Below are 20,157 nucleotides of genomic sequence, written 5' to 3'. Positions count from 1 at the left end.
CATACTGCCTTTAGTTCTACACAATCGTTTCGATCTGAGAGACAGTATGGCGAGGATGACTCATAACGTACAAGATCATGGGATCTGTGTCATAATGGCCAAGCATTCCGACCTTAACAGTTTCTCTGCCCAATCAGAGAGCAGGGCAGTGTGTCATAATAGCCAAGTATTCCGGTCCCATACGGAATTTACAATAGGCAACTCCCCAGACCTAATCTCACTTGTGATTAGGTCTGGTGTTAACCAGGCAAACTGCAACTATGCTGCTCATTGAAACTGGACTGCCTATAGCCAAATTTGATTTTTATATGAAAGTTTACTAAGTAATAAACAAATATTTTCTAGTATGATACAAGTAGAGTCATTTTTGCAGCTAAAAATTGATATTTTTGGAAATTCAAAATGGCGGACCATGGAGAAGATCCCCCTTTTCATGTATGAAAAGTGCTATTTTTCCAGTCACAATGAATACTAAGAATTTGATGGTGGTGGTAAATATTCATGAAAAAGGTAACATTAGTGAATGGGCAGCTTGAATTCTGAAAATAAACGACTAAACATCTCACACAGTGTCCCTTTAAGGCTCTGGGTACTGTCATAGCAATGCTGTTATGATACAGTTGAGTATTTTCAGCAAATAGTAAATATGCCCGCCGGCAACCCCATCTGCAGTATAAGAAGAGGCTATACTGTTTAAATCAGAGTCTACTCCTTTCACTGGGTCTTCCTGGCAAAACGTTTAATTTTCAGCTTAATCGGCCCCAATGTAGATAACTGATCACTATAGAGAGTGTTTCATGTCCAGTCCATCATGGAGTCTGGCAAGAACACGCCATCCATTTTTACCTGAATGACACTTCCATTACCATTACACAACTCTCCTGCAATCTTGTTTTCCCCACCCTCAGGCACTCATGAACACGTCTCAATCCCTTCAGAGGAAACTGAAACACTGACGCTAGAGAGAAAGCCTCGCGCCTCACCTCCTGTGCCTCCAGATAGATCAATCAGTCTCTGGACTCTTTGCACTTCACTTGGTAGTCCCCAAGAAGCTGTCTGTCTCTAAGCACTGTAAAGGAAAATGACCTCATATTTGAATATGATGAAAGTGATCCCTTCCAGAAGGAAGAAAGGGAAATAATAGTGAATTTATTGATACAGTACAAGTTATATGTTGTACATATGGCCAAGTAATGTATGGGGCAATTACATTCTGAATCTAAGATGGAATATGATGCATTTTTTTGTCAAACCAATGTTGGGGCCTTACAATAAACTGAAGCAGAGATTGTTTTGAAAAAGTAGACAGATGATAGATTATAGATTTATACTAGTCCAAGAGTTATCTTCCACACACACCGCACACTTCCGTCTTGTTGGTGCGTCTCTGAAGTAATCTAGTAGTTAGGAAATGGATCGCACTCATTTTTTTCTTCTTTCTTGTTATTTTCTTTTTATTTGAACATTGCAGGGACTGATATGACAGATGTTTTGGCTGCACAGAGCCTTCTTCAGTGTCACAGATTCAGTCTATTTCCTGAAGTCTTTTAAAGCAACAACCTAGTCCCAGGGAAACCATTGACAAAAAAGGCATTGCTAAAAAGTGATCACTTCTTTTCCACTGATCCATCTCTCCCATGCATCCTATCACATATTCAACATGCTGGGATGAAACTATATTTTGCTCATCCTATTTGGGTAAACAATGGCTACGTTTACATGACATTTTTAATTCCGAATTAAATAGTTCCATCGAGTTTATTTTGATCTTTCATTTCATTCGGGTTCATTTACATGCCGTTTTCATAGCGGAATCAAGCTTTATTCAGAATTAAAGTGAGTTAATTCCGGATTAAATGTCTCATGTAAACATAGTAAATGTCTGGAAGTTAAGACTTATCGAATGATATAAGGGCCCTATAAGGGCGGTGTCATTAGTTTCACATAGCAGGAGGCCAGTGGCCTTTTAAGGGAGAGTCAACACACAGTAAAGATGAGATTTTGATAGCAGACACAAACAGTTATACATGTTGGGACAGGGAAGTTCAGAAAACATTTCATCTTTATTCTGAGAAACAGATAAATTATACACTGACGACTCTTCAAAAAATAGCAGTGTGTTTGAACAATTAATTATTTACAGGCTATTAGCAAAATACCTTGCTAATAATTCTCACACAGTACACAGACTGTGATTAAAAAAACAAACCTCCTTTCTCATTAAAATGGAAACATCACACACCACAGTACACCAGTTATTACACAGTTTATCCTGGCACATTTTAGGGCTCCAACCGTTGCCCAGACAACAACAGAAGTTAGCTTTACATTGTCCTTGTACAATGGAATTTCGAACTACCCAGCAGCTCGAGTCACACCAGCTCCCACAAGTCTCCAAACAACATACTACTATAACTGTAAATCTGAACTACAAGTGTGTGTGTTTAGTATGATTACAGAGACTACAAAGTCTGCAGCTCGTTCAGATCGTTTTTGATGCAACTTGTAATGCAATGTCCAAGCGTTTGATGTTGAGGAACACTTCCACCGTTGAAGATGCATGATTGGCTACTAAACACATAGGAAGGTTGTCAACATCATCAGTTGCTCAGCATGATCGTAAGGAAACAATAGCGGTGTAAGGGCCTCTGCACATCGGCTGCGACAAAGTGCTGAGAACCGCTCTGCAAAAAGTTCGATTCCATTGTTTTCAATAGAACCCCGCACAGCAGCACTGATGTCCGCGGATTAGAGATGAGTTCTATTTTGTCAGAGCCGCCCATTGACTATCCATGCTATGTTCGTGTGAAATTGGGTTTGGGGGTCGGAATTTTGTCGGAAGCGAAAGTGCTCCGCAGTGCTGTCGGAACCGATGTGCGGAGGCCCTAAGTCCATCAGCGGTTCCCAAACTTTTTTCCTTGCGCACCCCCTTGTTCATTTCAATGTGGTTCGCGCACCCCCTAAGCGAATGTGTTGGTGTGCTGATGGCCACTTAAGTATAGTTTCACTGCACACATCATTGCAAATTATGCAAAGTCATTTGGGGAATCCTCATTTCCAATAGAACTGATGTGTCTTCAAGCATACAATTCACCATAAATTTAAAAAACTACTTCAATTGCCCAATTCAGCTCGCGCACCCCCTTGTAGCAGGCCACGCAACCCCAGGGGTGCACGCACCCCAGTTTGGGAAACCCTGGTTTGACCCAAAATATGACTGAGGTGAGGCAGTTAGCAACAGCAACTTAGTTTGGGAAATCTGCAACACTAAGGAGTTTTTCTATAGGTTTGTTCTTGGGTCCCCTGGCCTGTAGGGCCTATACATTGGCAGGGATGGGCACCTTGGATTCAGAAGCTATGGTCTACTACAGGGGTGACCATGTATTTTGGTGAAAAGGCCACATTGGGTTTTGATCAAAAAATTTAGATTGGATATAAGCACAATTTCTCGATGAAAAAATCCATTCATCACAGAGTAGTACGGGGACACGGTGTGCATGATCAGTGGGTGCGATGCCATAATGGCTAAAAATGGTAACTCTGGACACTCCAAAAAATCTGTCAAAAGAGGACGTCCAGTTGTCAGAGACTGTCACTAATGAATCCAGGTTGCCCATCACTATAGGGTGGAGGCACACAGGGCTGGACTGGACTGGGGGAGAAATAAGGCCTGGGCACTTTTAGCTTAAAGGGGCCCCACATAATTAGCGGCGCAGAGCGTAGTCACCGGTGGGCCCCGCACCCTCGTGGGCCCTTATATTCAGAATTCAAAAAAGAAAAAGAAAAATAGGGGAACGCTGGGAAATGCCCGCAATGCCAGATGAGCAGGGGCCCACAAGGGTACGGGGACCACTAGGAAATGCCCGCTATGCCAGATGACCAGGGGCCCACGAGGGTGCGGCCCACTAGGAAATGCCTGCTATGCCAGATGGCCAGGGGCCCACTAGGAAATGCCCGCTATGCCAGATGGCCAGGGGCCCACTAGGAAATGCCTGCTATGCCAGGTGGCCAGTCCAGCCATGGAGGCACACAGTCACACATTACTATTATACTGTAGATTCTAGATATTTTACTGCAGCCTGCTAGCCTGCTAGCCTGGTAAACCAGTGCCACCCGCTGGACGCCAAAGTTTTTCAGCTAGTGAGTGGGTCTGGCCTCGGATCTGAGAACGTTTGAACGCTGTGCCCTGAGTCAGGCAAAACCAATCACAACGCAGCGATTTGTTTTGAATCAAAGCAGGCGGGGTTTTGAGGGAGTGACGACGAACCTCGCAACACCGTTGGGAAAGCACATCAACGGAAAAGATCACCGATTGGTCAGAGTGCCGGCACGGTTTGAAAAAACAACAGGTTGTTCTCATCAACAATCTTCGGAGGTATCGTTCATCGGGGCCAGACTAAATTACTCCGGTCTCACATTTAGGCTGGTTTATCAGGCTAGCAGCCTGCTGTTGTGGTTGCAGAGAAGCATAATGCCTTGTGTACACCAAGCGCGGCCTACGCTACCCAGGTAGCTGAGGTGGTTGGAGAAGTTTTGCCATGAATTTGCTTTATTCGCCCTGGACGCACCATCGATATATTTGATTTAGCTAATCACGTAACAGCTCTGACTTGACAGCCTGGGACATTCTGAGAAATTAACGTTACAATTGGTTTTCGCCGAACCGCGTCATATCTCATTACCATAAAAATTGCTTGACTTTAATCGTTAAAATTCGCTCTGGTCGCTCAGTTCACTTCGCTCCTGGCAAATTCGATCTGGGAGCTTTATTCGCCTTCCCTCCATAGAGAAATAATGACTTCCGCCGCCCAGGTAGCGTAGGTCGCGCTTGGTGTACACAAGGCTTAACTAGAGGCATTTGGGCTTGGAGGGAAAAAACTGCTGTCATGTTCATACAACATAGGTAATACAGGTATACAAATATTATCAAAAGGCTATTGTAGCATGTAAGGCAATGGTTTTCTGTATATTATTTACCAAATGACCCCTGCAAACACATGGTCTAATAAAGGATCATAAACTGTGTTGGAGAGGTTTTATTTACCCTGTTGTGGAAAAGATCTTATAAACATTATTGTAATGCTAAAAACAGCTTAATGTTGCTTCTCTCTGCTGCTTTCAATAATCAATATAAATAATTCAATCAATAATATCAATAATTAATAGTAAGGTATGTTCCCAGCAATTTTCTTCCTGCATGGTTTCAAAGCGCTCTTGACTCTAAGCGCTTGTTTGTTTACTCATCAAAACTCTTAAAACACGGTGTTATAAATTTGCTGTTACCAGGATGGCAGCAATGGCCAGGTCGTAGTGCCTTACTAAAGGCTCTGTGTTACGTCATAATAGTGTAGTAGGCTACTATGGTAATTAACTTTTTAATGACTATTACAGCGTGCCACTGGTGGAATGGCATGCATTCCGGCGCAACAGGCTACCTGAGCAGGGATGAACTTATCGACATTGTCATTGCGAACTACGTTAGCAAACTAGTTGGTTGCAATCTTTTTTTATTGGAAAAATGGCTCATGTCCGATTAGCGCCATGTTTAGCTGGTATAACGCTGCCATCATTGGATGACAAGGCGACTGGCACATTTTCCGATAGGTAGCGGTAACATCTATGAAAAACATCGGATACCGGACCAAGACGACAGTGCCCAGGATTGAGCTAGGCTACATCAAAAGGCTAAACACAGCATCTAGTCTTCATACCTATGTTGACAACAAACCAAGTTGCTAACTGTTTTTGTAGGATCCAGGTCAGAGTAAATTTCAACATGTTTCACCAATGCCACAACGCCAAGGTGCACTGCAAGACCATGTTAGCATAAAACTCCTAAAAAGCAATCACTTTGTATTGCAGTAGAATTTTTCCTATCACAAACAACATAGACAGGTTGAATGCGTGTGTGTGTGTGTGTGTGTGTGTGTGTATGTGTGTGTGTGTGTGTGTGTGTGTGTGTGTGTGTGTGTGTGTGTGTGTGTGTGTGTGAGTGTGTGTGTGTGTGTGTGTGTGTGTGTAGTGGGAAATTACTTTTATCGGCTACTGAAAACTCTTCATCCTCTTAATAGCTGATATTTTAATGTTCAAATCTTATGCTCACTCGCATTGTTCCGGCATTTGGTTAATTGCTGGTGGAAAATTCCACCATTGCTGTGTGTCTGTCTGTCTGTGTGCGTGCATGCGAGTGTCTACATATTTATGTTATGGCACCGGTGTGAACATAAAAAAATCTCAAAATTCTCAAATGGTCATTTTGAGGTGTCAGGGCGTTACTCATGAACACGTCATATTCAAAGCTGTGTGTATACACAAAGATGTGTAATGGCACCATTGTGATTCAACACTTTCCAAAACCTTTTACCCTGGAATCATTGTGTTCAAAGCAGTGTGTGCGTGCGTGTGTGCGTGTGTGTGTGTGTGTGTGTGTGTCTGTGTCTGTGTCTGTGTGTGTGTGTGTGTGTGTGTGTGTGTGTGTGTGTGTGTGTGTGTGTGTGCGTGCACATGTGTATACTACACAACTATGTAATGGCAAAACCTTTTCTCCTGGAATCATTGTGTTCAAAAAAGTGTGTGTGTGTGTGTGTGTGTGTGTGTGTGTGTGTGTGTGTGTGTGTGTGTGTGTGTGTGTGTGTGTGTGTGTGTGTGTGTGTGTGTGTGTGTGTGTGTGAATGCGGGTGTGTGTGTGTGTATACTGCACAACTACTCTATGTAATGGCACCTGCGTGAATGGGCACGCCAGTCAGTCAGTCAAAACCTGGTCTCTGAGTTGCCCATCTTGACCTTGACAGTCAAAACCTGGTCTCTGAGTTCTTGACAGTCAAAACCTGGTCTCTGAGTTCTTGACAGTCAAAACCTGGTCTCTGAGTTCTTGACAGTCAAAACCTGGTCTCTGAGTTGCCCCTCTTCAAAACCTGGTCTCTGAGTTGCCCCTCTTCAAAACCTGGTCTCTGAGTTGCCCCTCTTCAAAACCTGGTCTCTGAGTTGCCCCTCTTGACGGTCAAAACCTGGTCTCTGAGTTGCCCCTCTTCAAAACCTGGTCTCTGAGTTGCCCCTATTGACGGTCAAAACCTGGTCTCTGAGTTGCCCCTCTTCAAAACCTGGTCTCTGAGTTGCCCCTCTTGAGCGAGCTGCTCATGAACTCGTCGTGCTGCTCGAAGCTGAGGTTGTTGTGCGAGCGCGAGATCATCAGCAGCTTCTCCTTCTTGGTGTAGTCCCTCTTGCCTGCGCTGCCGCCAGCACCAGAGGAGGAGGAGGCCCCCGCACCAGCAGGGGGCACCAGCAGCCGGTCCATGGGATCCTCCTTGTCCTCCAGCCTCATGTAGCCTCCCTTGTAGAGTAGAGTAGAGTAGAGTATCGTTTATTGATCCCATGGGGAAATTAAGGTGTCAAGTAGCATACACACATACATACATAAAGACATTGCCCACAATACATAACACACATATTTATTTACACATAAAATAATCATATATAGCTCACTGTTACCAGAGAGAGTAGAGAGAGAGAGGTTCCATTGGCCCATTGTTTCCTGGTTCTATTATGGCCCCCCTTAGGCAGACCTAGGCAGACCTAAGGACTGTTCTATTCATTGTAGGAGCATTATGACACGGCCCTTTAGGCAGACCGGAACCTGACGCGTTAGGTGCCCATAGAAACCTATTATGTTGGCATATCTCTACACTTAAAGAATCTCTGCAGTTACCTTGCTGTTGCTGCGGTCGAGCCGTGGCCAGCTGGGGTGCTTCCTCTGCTCCGGCGGCTGCACCGTGAGGGCCCGTGCCCGCGCGCTGGCCCCTCCCCCGCCGCCACGGGGCTCCAGGTCCAGGGACTTGGAGTGCGCCGACAGCATGTGGATGGAGCTGTTGGAGCCAAAGTAGTCCGAGCGCCGGGCGGCCCCGGGGGACAGGAAGCGGCCGCTGGCACCGCTACCGCCCCCGCCGCCGCCACCGGTGGACATGGGGGACAGCGAGCCGGTGGACGACGGCGAGGAGCAGTAGGGGGGCAAAGGGGACTCGCTGGCGGAGTTGCTGCGGAGCAGGGTGACAATAGGCGGCGGCGGCACCGGCGGCGGCGGCTTGTAGGCCTTGGCGAGGTCGACCGACACCGCGGGCACGGCGAGCGAGGCGATCGACTCCATGGAGGGCTCTCGGCCGCCGTGTCGGCCGCCGTGCAGCAGCCGTGACCCGTAACCGTAGCCGGACCGCGCCTGGCCCGACTCCCGAGGGTCCTCCTCGGCGATGCTCTCGATGTCAGGCTCGTCGTCGATCACGCAGTTGTTGAGCTTGATGACGGGCAACGTGAAGGCGCTAATGGACGACGAGACGATGGAGCCCGCCTGGCACTTGGACTTCAAGCTGCGATGGTCGTCCCACGGTCGCCCTCCGCCACCGCCGATGCCAGCCTCGGCGGCGTGCAGGCCGAAGACGGATCCGGAACGTTCTCGGTAGCTGGACGCCAGGCCCTTGGCCTCCCCCAGCAGCCCCTCCTCCTCCTCGGCCGAGCTGGCGCGCCGCGAGAGCCGCACGTCGTTGCCGAAGCCCGACAGCGACAGCAGCGTGTTGGCGGCCAGCCGCGAGGCGTACTGGTTGTCCAGGTGATGGTTGTACGTCCTGGACGCGTCGTGGTCCGCGTGGTACAGAGCTCCCGACGCGTACACCGCCGCCGCGGACGACAGCGACGACAGCGAGCGGCCGTTGACGAGCTTGTGCTCCTTGGCGCGCAGGCTGTGTATGTCGATGACGGTGGAGTACATGTCGCGCATGTGTATGATCTTGGTCTCGCGGTCGCGGTTCTCGTGCAGGATGGCGTTGGCGCAGATGAAGATGAAGATGCCGATGCCCATGGTGAAGGGGCCCAGCATCTTCATCTTCTCCGAGTGCAGGTGCCGCTCCAGGAACGCTCCGAGAACGCTCATGGGGGCCACTGACGGCGACGACTCTTCCCTTTCCCCGTGCCCCACCCCCTCCCCCTCCGACGATGACGACGATGATCTTGAACTCCCCCGCGACTTTGACGTGCTGACGTTGCCCCGGACAACGTTGCCGGTGCTGCTGCTGCTGCCGCCGTCGCTGGTGGTGGGGAGTGTGGTGACGCCCGTTGTCATGGACATCCCCTGTTGCCGTCCTAGGTTACCGTTGCCACCGCCACCGTCCTTGTGAGGCCAGTATCCCAACACCGCCATGGCGATGCCCGCCATCAGCACCAGCAGGCCGAGCAGCAGGAAGAACCCGGAGGCGGAGTAGAGGCGGAGCTTGCCGCGCACCACCACCACGTCGGCGCGCGGCTTCCGCTTGGCCCTCTTCTTCTCGGCGGAGCCCGGCGGCTGCTGTGTCTGCACGGGCAGGTGGTGCTGCGAGCGCGCCGAGCGCGCAGAGTCCTGGCGCTTCAGCGCGGCCAGGGCGGCCACGCCTCCGGTGATCATCGTCCTCCCGCCGCCTCGCCTCAGCCCCCACCACCACACCACGACAACGGCTGAGAACACAAACAACAAACACACATAAATGAGAATGAACGGTAACCCTTACAACAGTGTTTCCCAACCTTTTTTGTCTTAAAGTGATACTGTCCCATTTTTGGAAATAAGCTTATTTTACACCTCCCCTTGAGTTAAATAATAGGCTCTTACCTTTCTCCTGTACTTCCAACCGTTGTCTAGTTATGGCAGTGCACATTTTACCTCCAAGCTAACAGTTAACAGTGAGTCCTATGAGACTAGTTAGCCGCGAGCTGGTCTCATAGGACTCAATGTTAACTGCTAGCATGGAGGTAAAATTTGCACTGCCATAGCCAGAGAGCGGTTGAAAGTACAGGAGAACGATAAAACCCTATTATTTATCTCAAGGGAAGGTGTAAAATAAGCTTATTTCCAAAAATGGGACAGTATCACTTTAAGTACCCCCTAAGCCCACGACTACCCCCTGACTCGTGCTTTATATCCCAATGTGACTATGTTTCAATACATGTTTTCATTTTTCCAAGTACCCCCTGCAGGGTGCTCACGTACCCCTAATGTTACACGTACCCCTGGTTGGGAAACACTGACTTAGAATAACTACCCCAAAAAGCTTCATAAACACATTATTAAAATGTAATAGTAATTAACATTTAACAAAGTATTTACAAATGTTTGTAAATGACTAATAACCAAACTACGACTGCACAGTGGAGTGGGAATCAACTTCTACTGTGTGAGTTTTATGTGGTTTCATGCCTTCTGGTCTTTGGAGGAGAAACTTTCAGGACCGATGCGACTGCGCTGTGTCTGCTGTGTTGACATAGTATTTCTTGCCCATTTGTAAACATTTTGTTGATAATTAGTTCATTATTTATAAAGTGTTTATGAAAATGTGAATAGGTAGTTATTCTAAAGTGTTACCGAGTGAAAAAACAGTGATGTGCATCAATGGAAGCAGTGGGGCAGCTATGGTGTAATGGTTAGGGCAGGGTTTCCCAAGCTGGGGTGCGTGCACCCCTGGGTTTGCGTGGCCTGCTACAAGGGGGTGCACGAACTGAATTGGGCAATGGCATTGCCCAATTGAAGTAGTTTTTTAAATGTTTGGTGAATTGTATGCTTGAAGACACATCAGTTATATTGGAAATGAGGATTCCCCAAATGACTTTGCATAATTTGCGATGTTTTTTGCAGTGAAACCATACTTAAGTGGCCATCAGCACACCAGCACATTCCCTTAGGGGGTTTTGTGAACCACATTGAAATGTACAAGGGGGTGCGCAGGGGAAAAAGTTTGGGAACTGCTTAATTGGGCTTGAATTAACCTCCCTTCAGGCAAGAGATATAGAAGCATCACAGCATCTGCATCCAGATTTAAGAACAGCACATACCCACTGACTATCAGACATAATAACCTACCATAATTTCCCACTCTCTATGCACTTAATACTTAATGCACTTTATTATCTCAGCATGATCTGTAATTCAACTGCTGTGCAATGTCTGCTGGGAACCTCTCTGTTTACGGTTTGTGTCTACCCATAGTTATATTTATTGTAGCCTATGTGCTTTGCAGCTGTGTGTCTTGTCCATTGCTTGTATTTGATTTGTTTTTTTTTGTTTTTTTATGTTGGGGGATATGCTACAAAAAATCCTATAAACCTTGTTGACATGGCAAATAAACTCTTGAAGTTTACTTAAAAGGACACTGTGCAGGAAATAGTCAAAAAAGGTACTGCAACTATGCTGCTCATTAAAACTGGGCTGCTTATTGCCAAATTTGATCTTTAAATGAAATTTTACGAAGTAATAAACAAATATTTTCTAGTATGGCCCAAGTACAGTCATTTTTGCAGCTTAAAATGGCTATTTCTGGAAATTCAACATGGCTGACCATGGAGAACATCCCCCATTTCATGTATGAAACGTGTATTTTTTCCAGTCATAATGAATACTTAGAATTTGATGGTGGTGGTAAGTATTCATTGAAAAGATAACATTAGGGATTGGGCAGCATGAATTCTGGAAATAAACAACTAAAAATCTCACACAGTGTCCCTTTAACTCTACTGATCCCATCGGCAGCAAAGGGCACAAAGCTGGTTCAGTAGTAAACCAAGTTAAGTTAACCTTGAGGTAGTGGTTAATCGAAAAAATAGAACAGCCTGGAGACCTCATTTTCTTAACTATGTGACACATGTGGGGGCTAACTATTGGAAGGTTTACCACTTCCTGTCGGTTAATCTAGCCAGGTGTAAAGGCAGAAAACATGGCGCCCATGCATGGAACTAGCATGTAAACAGTACAGGGACGTGCACAGGAATTTCAAAGGGCAGTGGCTCTAACCTGAAGAAAGGGCAACCCCCCCCACCCCAAAAAAACAAACAAAAAAAAACCCATCAACAATGAGCGGCCTTCAGAAATGTTTAGGAAACTGCACCATGGGTATTATTATTTTTAGTAGTAGTAGTAGAAGTAGTATATTATTGTCATAATTATTAATATTATTTTATTGTATAGTATCTTGAATGCGTACCATATGATATAACATGCTAGTTTTTAAACATGTAGGCCTACCTATTAATCATATCAGAGATGATCAGCCTTATGCCCACCTGCCCTAAATGTCTCCTGATCCACATTTCCTCATGTGTGGTATGTGGCTGCCCCTAAATTAAATGAAATTATGATGAAAAGCCTTGATAGTTTTTAAACCTGTAGGCCTAACTTATCAGTCACAGAGATGACCAGTCTTATGCCTACCTGCCCTATGTGCAGAGGTCTGTGGCTCTGAGTCATCCTCATCTTAAATGAAATGAAATGATGAGTAAATTAATAGGCTAAATATGAAGATGCTTAATCAATTAACCCACTGTCATATTCATAATCCTTGTAGCAGCCAAAGTAGACTTTAAGTTATAATAAATAGAAATAGTTTAAAAATGGTTAAAAGATCATTTCATTTGAATTTGAAATTTCGTTAATATGCATATTCCATGATTAAAATGATGAATATTATATAGAAAAGCTAAAACAATAAGAATTCACAGGTTTAGGTCATTTGTTGGGTCTTTTGTAGCCTATATTAAAAATGTGTACTGTCGCTTTAAGAATTGACGAGCCGGCTTTCATTCAGATCGCAAAGAACCGTGGCGTGGGAGCGACCAGTTCTTATCTGTTGCTCTGAAGCCCCGAGCTTCTCGCATACTTTATAACCTTTTATTTTCATTACAGATATTTTAGTTAGTTCATGCACATTTTGTAGGCCTATGTCTTGAGAAGAACAGTAAACGCCAGTTATCATGTGGAGTGGATTTATTTCAATTACATGGGGACATTGACAGTGGAAACAGTATCTTTGGGTCGGAGAATATATCAGGGTAATAAAAAGCACTTTCCAAGCGGTCTCACCAAGATCAAACCTCTACAATCCTGAAAAAGATTCTCTGCCTCACCTGCACCTGTTCATTTTTTTTTTCGCAGCCAACTCTGCAGAGATGTGCTTCCTTTAGCTAGCCTACCCCCTTAAGTCCTCTCTTGCTTGATAAAACGACATGTCATCTGCACGTTTCTTAGTTGAGTTAGCCTTCCACAAAACAACCTGAGCCATGTAAAACGTTGACAATGACTGCAAGCTAGCTGGCTGTCGTTTTTCCCCAATATCTGAACGTGGCACACCGGCTGTCAGATTAAAGTCCTAAACTCGACATCGGCTTTAATTAATTGTGGTCATGTAGGCCTAGTGTAATACTGTGTAGTCTGCTATGTTTCCAGCTCACCTCAGGCCGCCAGGGCAGTCGTTCTACTCCAACGACATCTTCGACATATTTTGCGTCTCTGCCCTGGTCGCATGCATCGCATGCATGCTTGCTCCCCCCTCCCTGTAGAGCTGCGCGTGCCCCCCCAACGCGCATGCTGCCCCTCCCTTTGCCTATCTCTCGAGGTGCAGGTGAATCTGAATTTGAAAACTTAATTTAGGAAGCTTCAATCAAAAATACGAATTGCAAAGCAAATCAGTTGAAACATGAAATCTTAGCCTATTTTTCCGAGGCATATCTACAGCTGGCTGTCGGGTTTTTTTTGTTTTTTTTTTGCTACCTAAACGTGGCGCTGGCTGGCTGTCAGATGTATGATAACTAAAAGTTCTAAACTCAACATTGTTGATAATAGAGAGGTTGATTGTGAGCATATTTTGTACCCTAATATGTAGACTGTGTGTAGGGCTCATAGCCGACACCCAGGCATCTTCAAAATCTTTCGTGTCTCTTATAGGCGCTCAAGCGCCTGCCGCGTGCCCCTCCCCACCGGAGTTGTTGCGTAGGCCTGGAACTAGGCCTACCTCACATCGCTCGTGCCCATTCTCGACGGGTCTGATGAATTTGTATGACTGACTTAAGTCTTTATTGTACAAAACTTCAATCAAAATTATGAATTATAAAGAAATCAAATGATATTGAAATATGAAATTATAATTGCCAAATTATTTTCCCCTCCCTTGGAAGGGCAATATCAGCCAATGTGGGCAAAAGGGCCGTTGCTCGGGCACCGTGGGCAACTATGCTCTGCACGTGCCTGAAACAGTATCATAAATGCTAAAATATCATCTTGTAATCACTATCAACAACACCAGTTGATGTAATTCAATTGCAGATGTACATATGTCAGTGCTGCTGGTCTCTGACTGTTTGATTTAGCCTACTTAAGCTAAAATGATATGTCGTGGGTGTGGAGGCTCAAGTTGAGGTGAAAAAAAGAAAAGAGAACCAAAACAAAACACGCATGAATCCCGATTGTTCCGGGATCAATGGCGTTCATGCGCCTAAGTCCAGAACTCGGTTGTCACATGAGCAGTGTCGTCAGCTGTCTCGAGAGGTCCCGAGATCGTAAAGGCAACATTACTGGATCCTCAATGCCAGTGATTTCAAAAGCACTGGCACACTGATCTGTGATAGGTCTGTTAGCGCATTAGGTCCAACCCCCTAATGGCGGGGTTAAAGGGTGGGGAGAAGGCTTGTAGTCTCAACAGAAATCCACCTCTCTTACACTTCCTCCTACAATGATGCAAAATTATGTTTTTTAACATCATTGTAGGAGGAAGTGTTAAGAGGTGAATACAGATTTCTCCTGTCTCAGGGGGAATTGAGAGAGTGTTGCACGGCCATTCAAAAGAATGACTGGGTGTCTAGCAATGGAAAGCCTAATGCAAATGGGTGGAGTGTCCCTTTAACCTTGTTCTTGGAATGGGACTCACTAGTTTCATGCCCTTTCGGCCCCGGGTTGTGCTTATGGCTTATGTCACTTGGTTCGTCTCCATGACAACCAACCCTAACCCTAACCCTAACCTAACCCTAACCCCAATCACTTATTTGAAATGTTTGATTACCAAATGACGTAAGTACAACCCCGGGCCGAAAGGGCGTGCAAATAGTGAGTCCTTTCTTTGGAATACCCCCCTGGCCAGCCACCCATATTCTACTACTACTACTACTAATATGGCGACCACTGCCTCTTATAACAACTGTAACAAATAGACAGTAGTAAACAAACAATGACATCTTCATTAATTTTATTCACCACCTGTCTGTGCACCTACATGAGTAAAGTAAGTATGAGAAAGGAAGTAGACTGAATCCAGACCATCTGTTCATAATGAGATAAAAGTCAGACAGTGAAAATCAGAAGTTCATCCCACCGTGACAGTAATTGAGACTGTAAGTCCCTGGAACACAAGTAAAGGGGCATTTTAACTGCTGCTGCGGTTACATGTAGGCTACAACATCCATAATGTCTAAATGTATAACTCATCATTTGAGTCTTTCTTTTACTTCAGAAACGTAAAAGTTTTATCTTTAACCTGACATGTTTCAGTGACCCTCTGATGAAGACGGAAGCTACATTGTCGAAACGTGTCGGGAAAAAGATTAAACTTTTACACGTCTGAGGTAAAAGAAAGAGTCAAATGTGCTGCTGCTGCTGTTCTTCAGTAAGCCCTCAGACATGAGTTTCTAATCAGTGCTACACAGTTGATTGAACAGACACATTTGCCGGCAGGCAGCATTCTATTCATCTTTAAGACGTACATTTCTTGCCCCCTTTTTTCTTTTAAAGCATTCAAGTGACGTTTGTTTCAGGCATGTGATCCCTACATCAGATTTACATAATAGGACCCCCTCCAGCTCGAAAAACAAGAACAAAATTGTGTCCAGATTTAGCTGTGAAAACATTTTGCGTTAAACAAGACGGGGTTTGCTGCTTTGCTGCCTGTTTCAGCAGGGATGATTGTTCTGCCTCTCACTGGTTCATCGCACAGCGGATTGCCCAGCTGCTTTTCCATCACACACACACACACACACACACACACACACACACACACACACACACACACACACACACACACACACACACACACACACACACACACACACACACACACACACACATACACACACACACACACAAATGTAATGCTTGCCTTAAACGCATGTCAATGACTGAAGAGAGCATAGCCCTGGTCAGGAAAATCTTCTCAATAAATGACGCAGGGTCTGTGCACAGGCACACAACAGTGTCTGACTCGAGGAAGACATTCAACGACAGCATGTACTATATGCTCTGTTTTGACTGTGGGTGGTCTTTGTCTCTCTAGAAAACAGAAGAGGTACACAGCACTATTTATGCTCCTCAATTTATCAAATTGACAAGAGCAAGGCCTTACGAAGAGTTGACAAAGACCTTGTGGTTGCAACGTTGCCTTGCTCTTGTCAACATAATAAATTTGGGAGCATGTTCGGTGTTCGTCATACCTCCTCTGTCTCTTAAGGTGTCCGATGGCGTATGGTTATGCAGTCTCAACTAGTTAGACTGGGAGTGTCATAGTATAGAGGGAGGTGGATTGTTTTCAGTTGCACCAGTATTGAAATGCTCTCAGTTGTTGATTTACCATTTACGTATATGCAATAACTGTACACAGTATACCTAGCCTCTTTGTGCCGATGGGGTATTTACTGAAAATAGTTAACTACATCATAACATTGATATGACGTTACCAAGAGCCTTGAGTAACAGATTAAGACAACGCCTTTACACTTTTGGTGACATTATAAGGTTATAATAAAAATACAGTCCAGTGTCTTAATTTAACATTGTTCTGAGAGTAGCTGGTCCATATCAATTTAGTCTTAATGCAACTCTTTGTTGAATAGGCCTAAACACCACGAGAGTTGAATTTAACACCGGTTTTGAACATACATGGCTTCACCATGTGGATCCAATACTCCACGAAATTAATACCAACTACCAAAATCGAACAGGGACATTAATACTCAGCATTGTGTTGTTGAATGAAGGCAGTGAATGTATACATGCCTGTGCCTGTGCTGCCTGGTGCATCTCTGTGCATCCTAAGGTGTGTGTGTGTGTGTGTGTGTGTGTGTGTGTGTGTGTGTGTGTGTGTGTGTGTGTGTGTGTGTGTGTGTGTGTGTGTGTGTGTGTGTGTGTGTGTCCTTTATGTCAATAATTAACTCTGCCACCCTTTATCTTTCCTCATGACACACACACACACTGTCGTGCGCACACACACAGTCACACACACAGCATGGCGTCTCACATATAGATGTCTCCTCTACACAGCTGAGCTGAGCTGAGCCACAAATCACATCAAGTGTGATGGGGAATAACTGTGAGCATTCAAATGATTCCTGGCTTACCGCTGTGGAGATGTCAGGGGGGGTCGCTACTCCATAATTACAATGGAGACAGGCTGACAGTTCAATTAAAGACACAAATGTGCGTAGGGGCCTATGATATACTAAGCTATAACACCATTCAAGTGCAAGACCTATAGGGTGTGCGTTTGAAAATGCCAGTGTTGTTTGGTCAATGATCTTCCGGTCACAGGAAGTATTTCACTGACAGCCTCATTTCAAAACCACATAAATTGTACAAAGCAAAATACTGTATCCACCCTTCTCACACTATTAACCAAGATGCGATGATGGAAATCCTACACAGCCTGCTGACATCTTTTTTCTTTCTTCTGTCCTAAACCAGTCTGGGAAAAGGTGCTTTCAGGTGCTTTCCCTATTGCCTTTCAGCTTTTTGATCGACCTGTGGAGGAGGCTTACGGCCGGCCGGGTCGATGGGAAAGGTTTTGGGGTGCTCCGCTCACAGCATGTGTGTCTTCTCCTGCAGGGCTGGACTGGGGGGAGAAATAGGGGCTCGGGCACTTTTGGCTTAGAGGGGCCCCTCAATGGGGGAGAAATAGGGCCCGGGCACTTTTAGCTTAGAGGGGCCCCTCATGGTGGAGAAATAGGGCTCGGGCACTTTTGGCTTAGAGGGGCCCCTCATAATTAGCGGCGCTAAAGAACTAAATCACAAGGTGGGCCCTGCACCCTTGTGGGCCCCTATTTTCAGAAATGAAATTTTTGTTTTTAAACATTTCTGAAAATAGGGGCCCCACAAGGTTGCAGGGCCCACCAGGAAATGCCCGCTATGCCAGATGGCCAGTCCAGCCCTGTTCAGCAGGGGAAAGGTGTGGGTGTATCACCCATTTGATGTTGGATTTACCTCAGAAGCACACGGCTGTAGGAGGGGAGACTGTCAGCCAGCCAGTCAGCCAGTCAGTCAGCTAAAAGGTGCTTTCAACTTCCAACTGTTCAATTAACTCTGAGGAACTAAGCCTTCTCGGTTTAGGGGGGAAAGGTTTCCTATCTCATTTTTTTGTTGGCTTGCCTTGAGTCCTCTTTTTCCAGATGTTTTTCCTCGTATTGAGAGTGTGAAGGAGAGGGCTCCTCCCTTCTCATGCCGAGGGGAAATGTTGTAGGGAAAATATTGTATGTTATGAACTGGTGTTGAAGTCCAGTTGAATGAGTTTTAAATCTCAATCCTCAAACCTCAGCTCCTCTTTCCTGTTTCCATTCCAACATTTTCCAGAACTGTATGTACAACTCTGGCAAGTGGGTTTGCTTTTACAAAGACTGCCCCTGGTCAATTTAAATAGAAAGAGCTTGGACATGTATACATTTTAAGTCAAACAACCAAAACCATATTTCAATAATAGCTATAAAATAGAATAGCAAACACTATTCTGATAACACATAGCTAATTGTGAGTGAGTCAATGATGACACATGTAGGCTTAGTTATTCAGAGGGGTTATTCAGAAACGGTGACAGCTAAACTTGGTTTTATATCTTGTGAAATTGATATTGTTTGTGGTGTGTGGTATTATAGAGGTCTTCTACGGAGTTACAGTAGCCTAGTTCAAACCCGAAAGTATTACTGTGATACAAAGCGGAAACTCAGAACTTCTCTCCCCCATACCAATGCCAAAGTGACTAAAATGACGTTTCAGAGTCTATTAGAGGACTAGTGCCATCAATGAGGATGCATTAAAAAAAAAAAGCTTTGTGGCACACACACACAAACCAAATGGTTGAAAAGCCATCGCAGGGCTGTTCACCTCTGAGTCAGGCTTGGAAAGGTAAAGCTTGTATGGCGCAAGGGGTCTGCGACTGTGTCGATGCTGCCGGGCCATTTGTGCGCTCCGCGTGGGTGGAAGGCGTACAATGCATTCCGGGAATCCACTATTTGGAGCGGCAGTCATTACCCACGTCACCGAGAGTAGCTTTTGGCAGCCGCGGTGGGTTGCCTATTCCCATTAAAGCAAGTTTTAATGTTGCACGTCCAAGTGCTTGAGAGACTTGGACATTTAATTTACATGCTACAATGAATGACATTTTGTAGACCTTGAAATTCCATGTCAAACACTTAGGTTGCCGATAACATGTTCGCGTTGAACACAAAACCAACATCACTAAATGGTGTCAATATTTTACATATTTTTGTTTAAATGGTTGCTTAGTGCAAGACAGGGCACTGTAGTTATATGTTGAATATTATTCACTTACCAAATCAAATGCTACTGGTGGTTTTCTTTACCCTGTCATAGCACAGTGACGTTTTGGGTGCAAGCCATGTTTTAGATTCCAAAGACGCTTCAGCGAACAAGATTACATGTATATCCTACTGAATGTATGTCGAAAGCACAATTGTGGAAACATTAAACTTCCATTCCTTCGCAGTGGCACTGCCTCTTCCATCTCAGAGACGCGCGCCAGAGATGGCCACATCGACGCCCGTGGTACCCCATGGCTTCGACGCGCAAGGAATAGTAAATATTCTATCTGGCTCAGCTTCCAAATATCCAGTTTTTTTGGGTCAAAAACATTTAATATCCGATAAGTTCTCTTCGTGTGTAAAAGTCAACCACTCATACGCTGATTTATCCACAGCAGGAGTCGCGTTTTCAATCGTTTAAAGTAATGTTGGTAACACGTCACTGTTTTACGCAGCCGTTGCGCACGAGTCAAAATAGCATCCAACAAAAGTCTCCATTGGTGGCCACGGATAATCTTTTCGAACAGGTGAAGTTTAATTCCGTCGTCACACACTCGCCACTCACCAAGGAGCGATGCGCTCTCCTCTCCTCTCCTCTCCGCTCTCCGTGGTCTCGCTGTCTGTCCTCAGCTGAGCAGCTGTTCAAACAACGAGAGTTGAAGCTGCCTCTGTTGCCCCACGTGACGCACCACTATAAGTGACGCACAATGAGACAGAAAACGTAAGAAAAAAAGCATGCCGATGCAAATGTGTGTTTGCACATCATTTATACAAGGTTAAGCAAATACGTGCGCGCGGCAGTACAAT

At 45.3% G+C, this 20,157-nt stretch overlaps 1 protein-coding gene across 2 annotated transcripts; it reads right to left on the bottom strand.

Moving 5' to 3' along the window:
* Nucleotides 1-6,722: 6,722 nt before the first annotated feature.
* Nucleotides 6,723-19,952, bottom strand: tmem200a (transmembrane protein 200A). Of its 2 annotated transcripts, XM_063222575.1 has the most exons (4): nucleotides 19,362-19,952; nucleotides 9,111-9,474; nucleotides 7,706-8,912; nucleotides 6,723-7,330 (listed from the first exon to the last, which is right to left on the bottom strand). In XM_063222575.1, the coding sequence occupies exons 2-4, from the start codon at nucleotides 9,422-9,424 to the stop codon at nucleotides 7,094-7,096; spliced, it is 1,758 nt and encodes a 585-aa protein (XP_063078645.1). In that variant the 5' UTR covers nucleotides 9,425-9,474; nucleotides 19,362-19,952; the 3' UTR covers nucleotides 6,723-7,093. The 2 variants fall into 2 exon arrangements, 1 of the variants encoding a protein (XP_063078645.1); XR_010038889.1 differs by lacking the exons at nucleotides 9,111-9,474; nucleotides 19,362-19,952 and having other exon boundaries at nucleotides 6,725-6,783; nucleotides 6,877-7,330; nucleotides 7,706-8,933.
* Between the last annotated feature and the right edge of the window lie 205 nt (nucleotides 19,953-20,157).

Source organism: Engraulis encrasicolus, chromosome 18 (assembly GCF_034702125.1).
Source record: "Engraulis encrasicolus isolate BLACKSEA-1 chromosome 18, IST_EnEncr_1.0, whole genome shotgun sequence".
Classification (NCBI taxonomy): Eukaryota; Metazoa; Chordata; class Actinopteri; order Clupeiformes; family Engraulidae; genus Engraulis; species Engraulis encrasicolus.
Note: the sequence above shows the minus strand (reverse complement) of the source record. Positions and strands in the feature narration are given on the sequence as shown.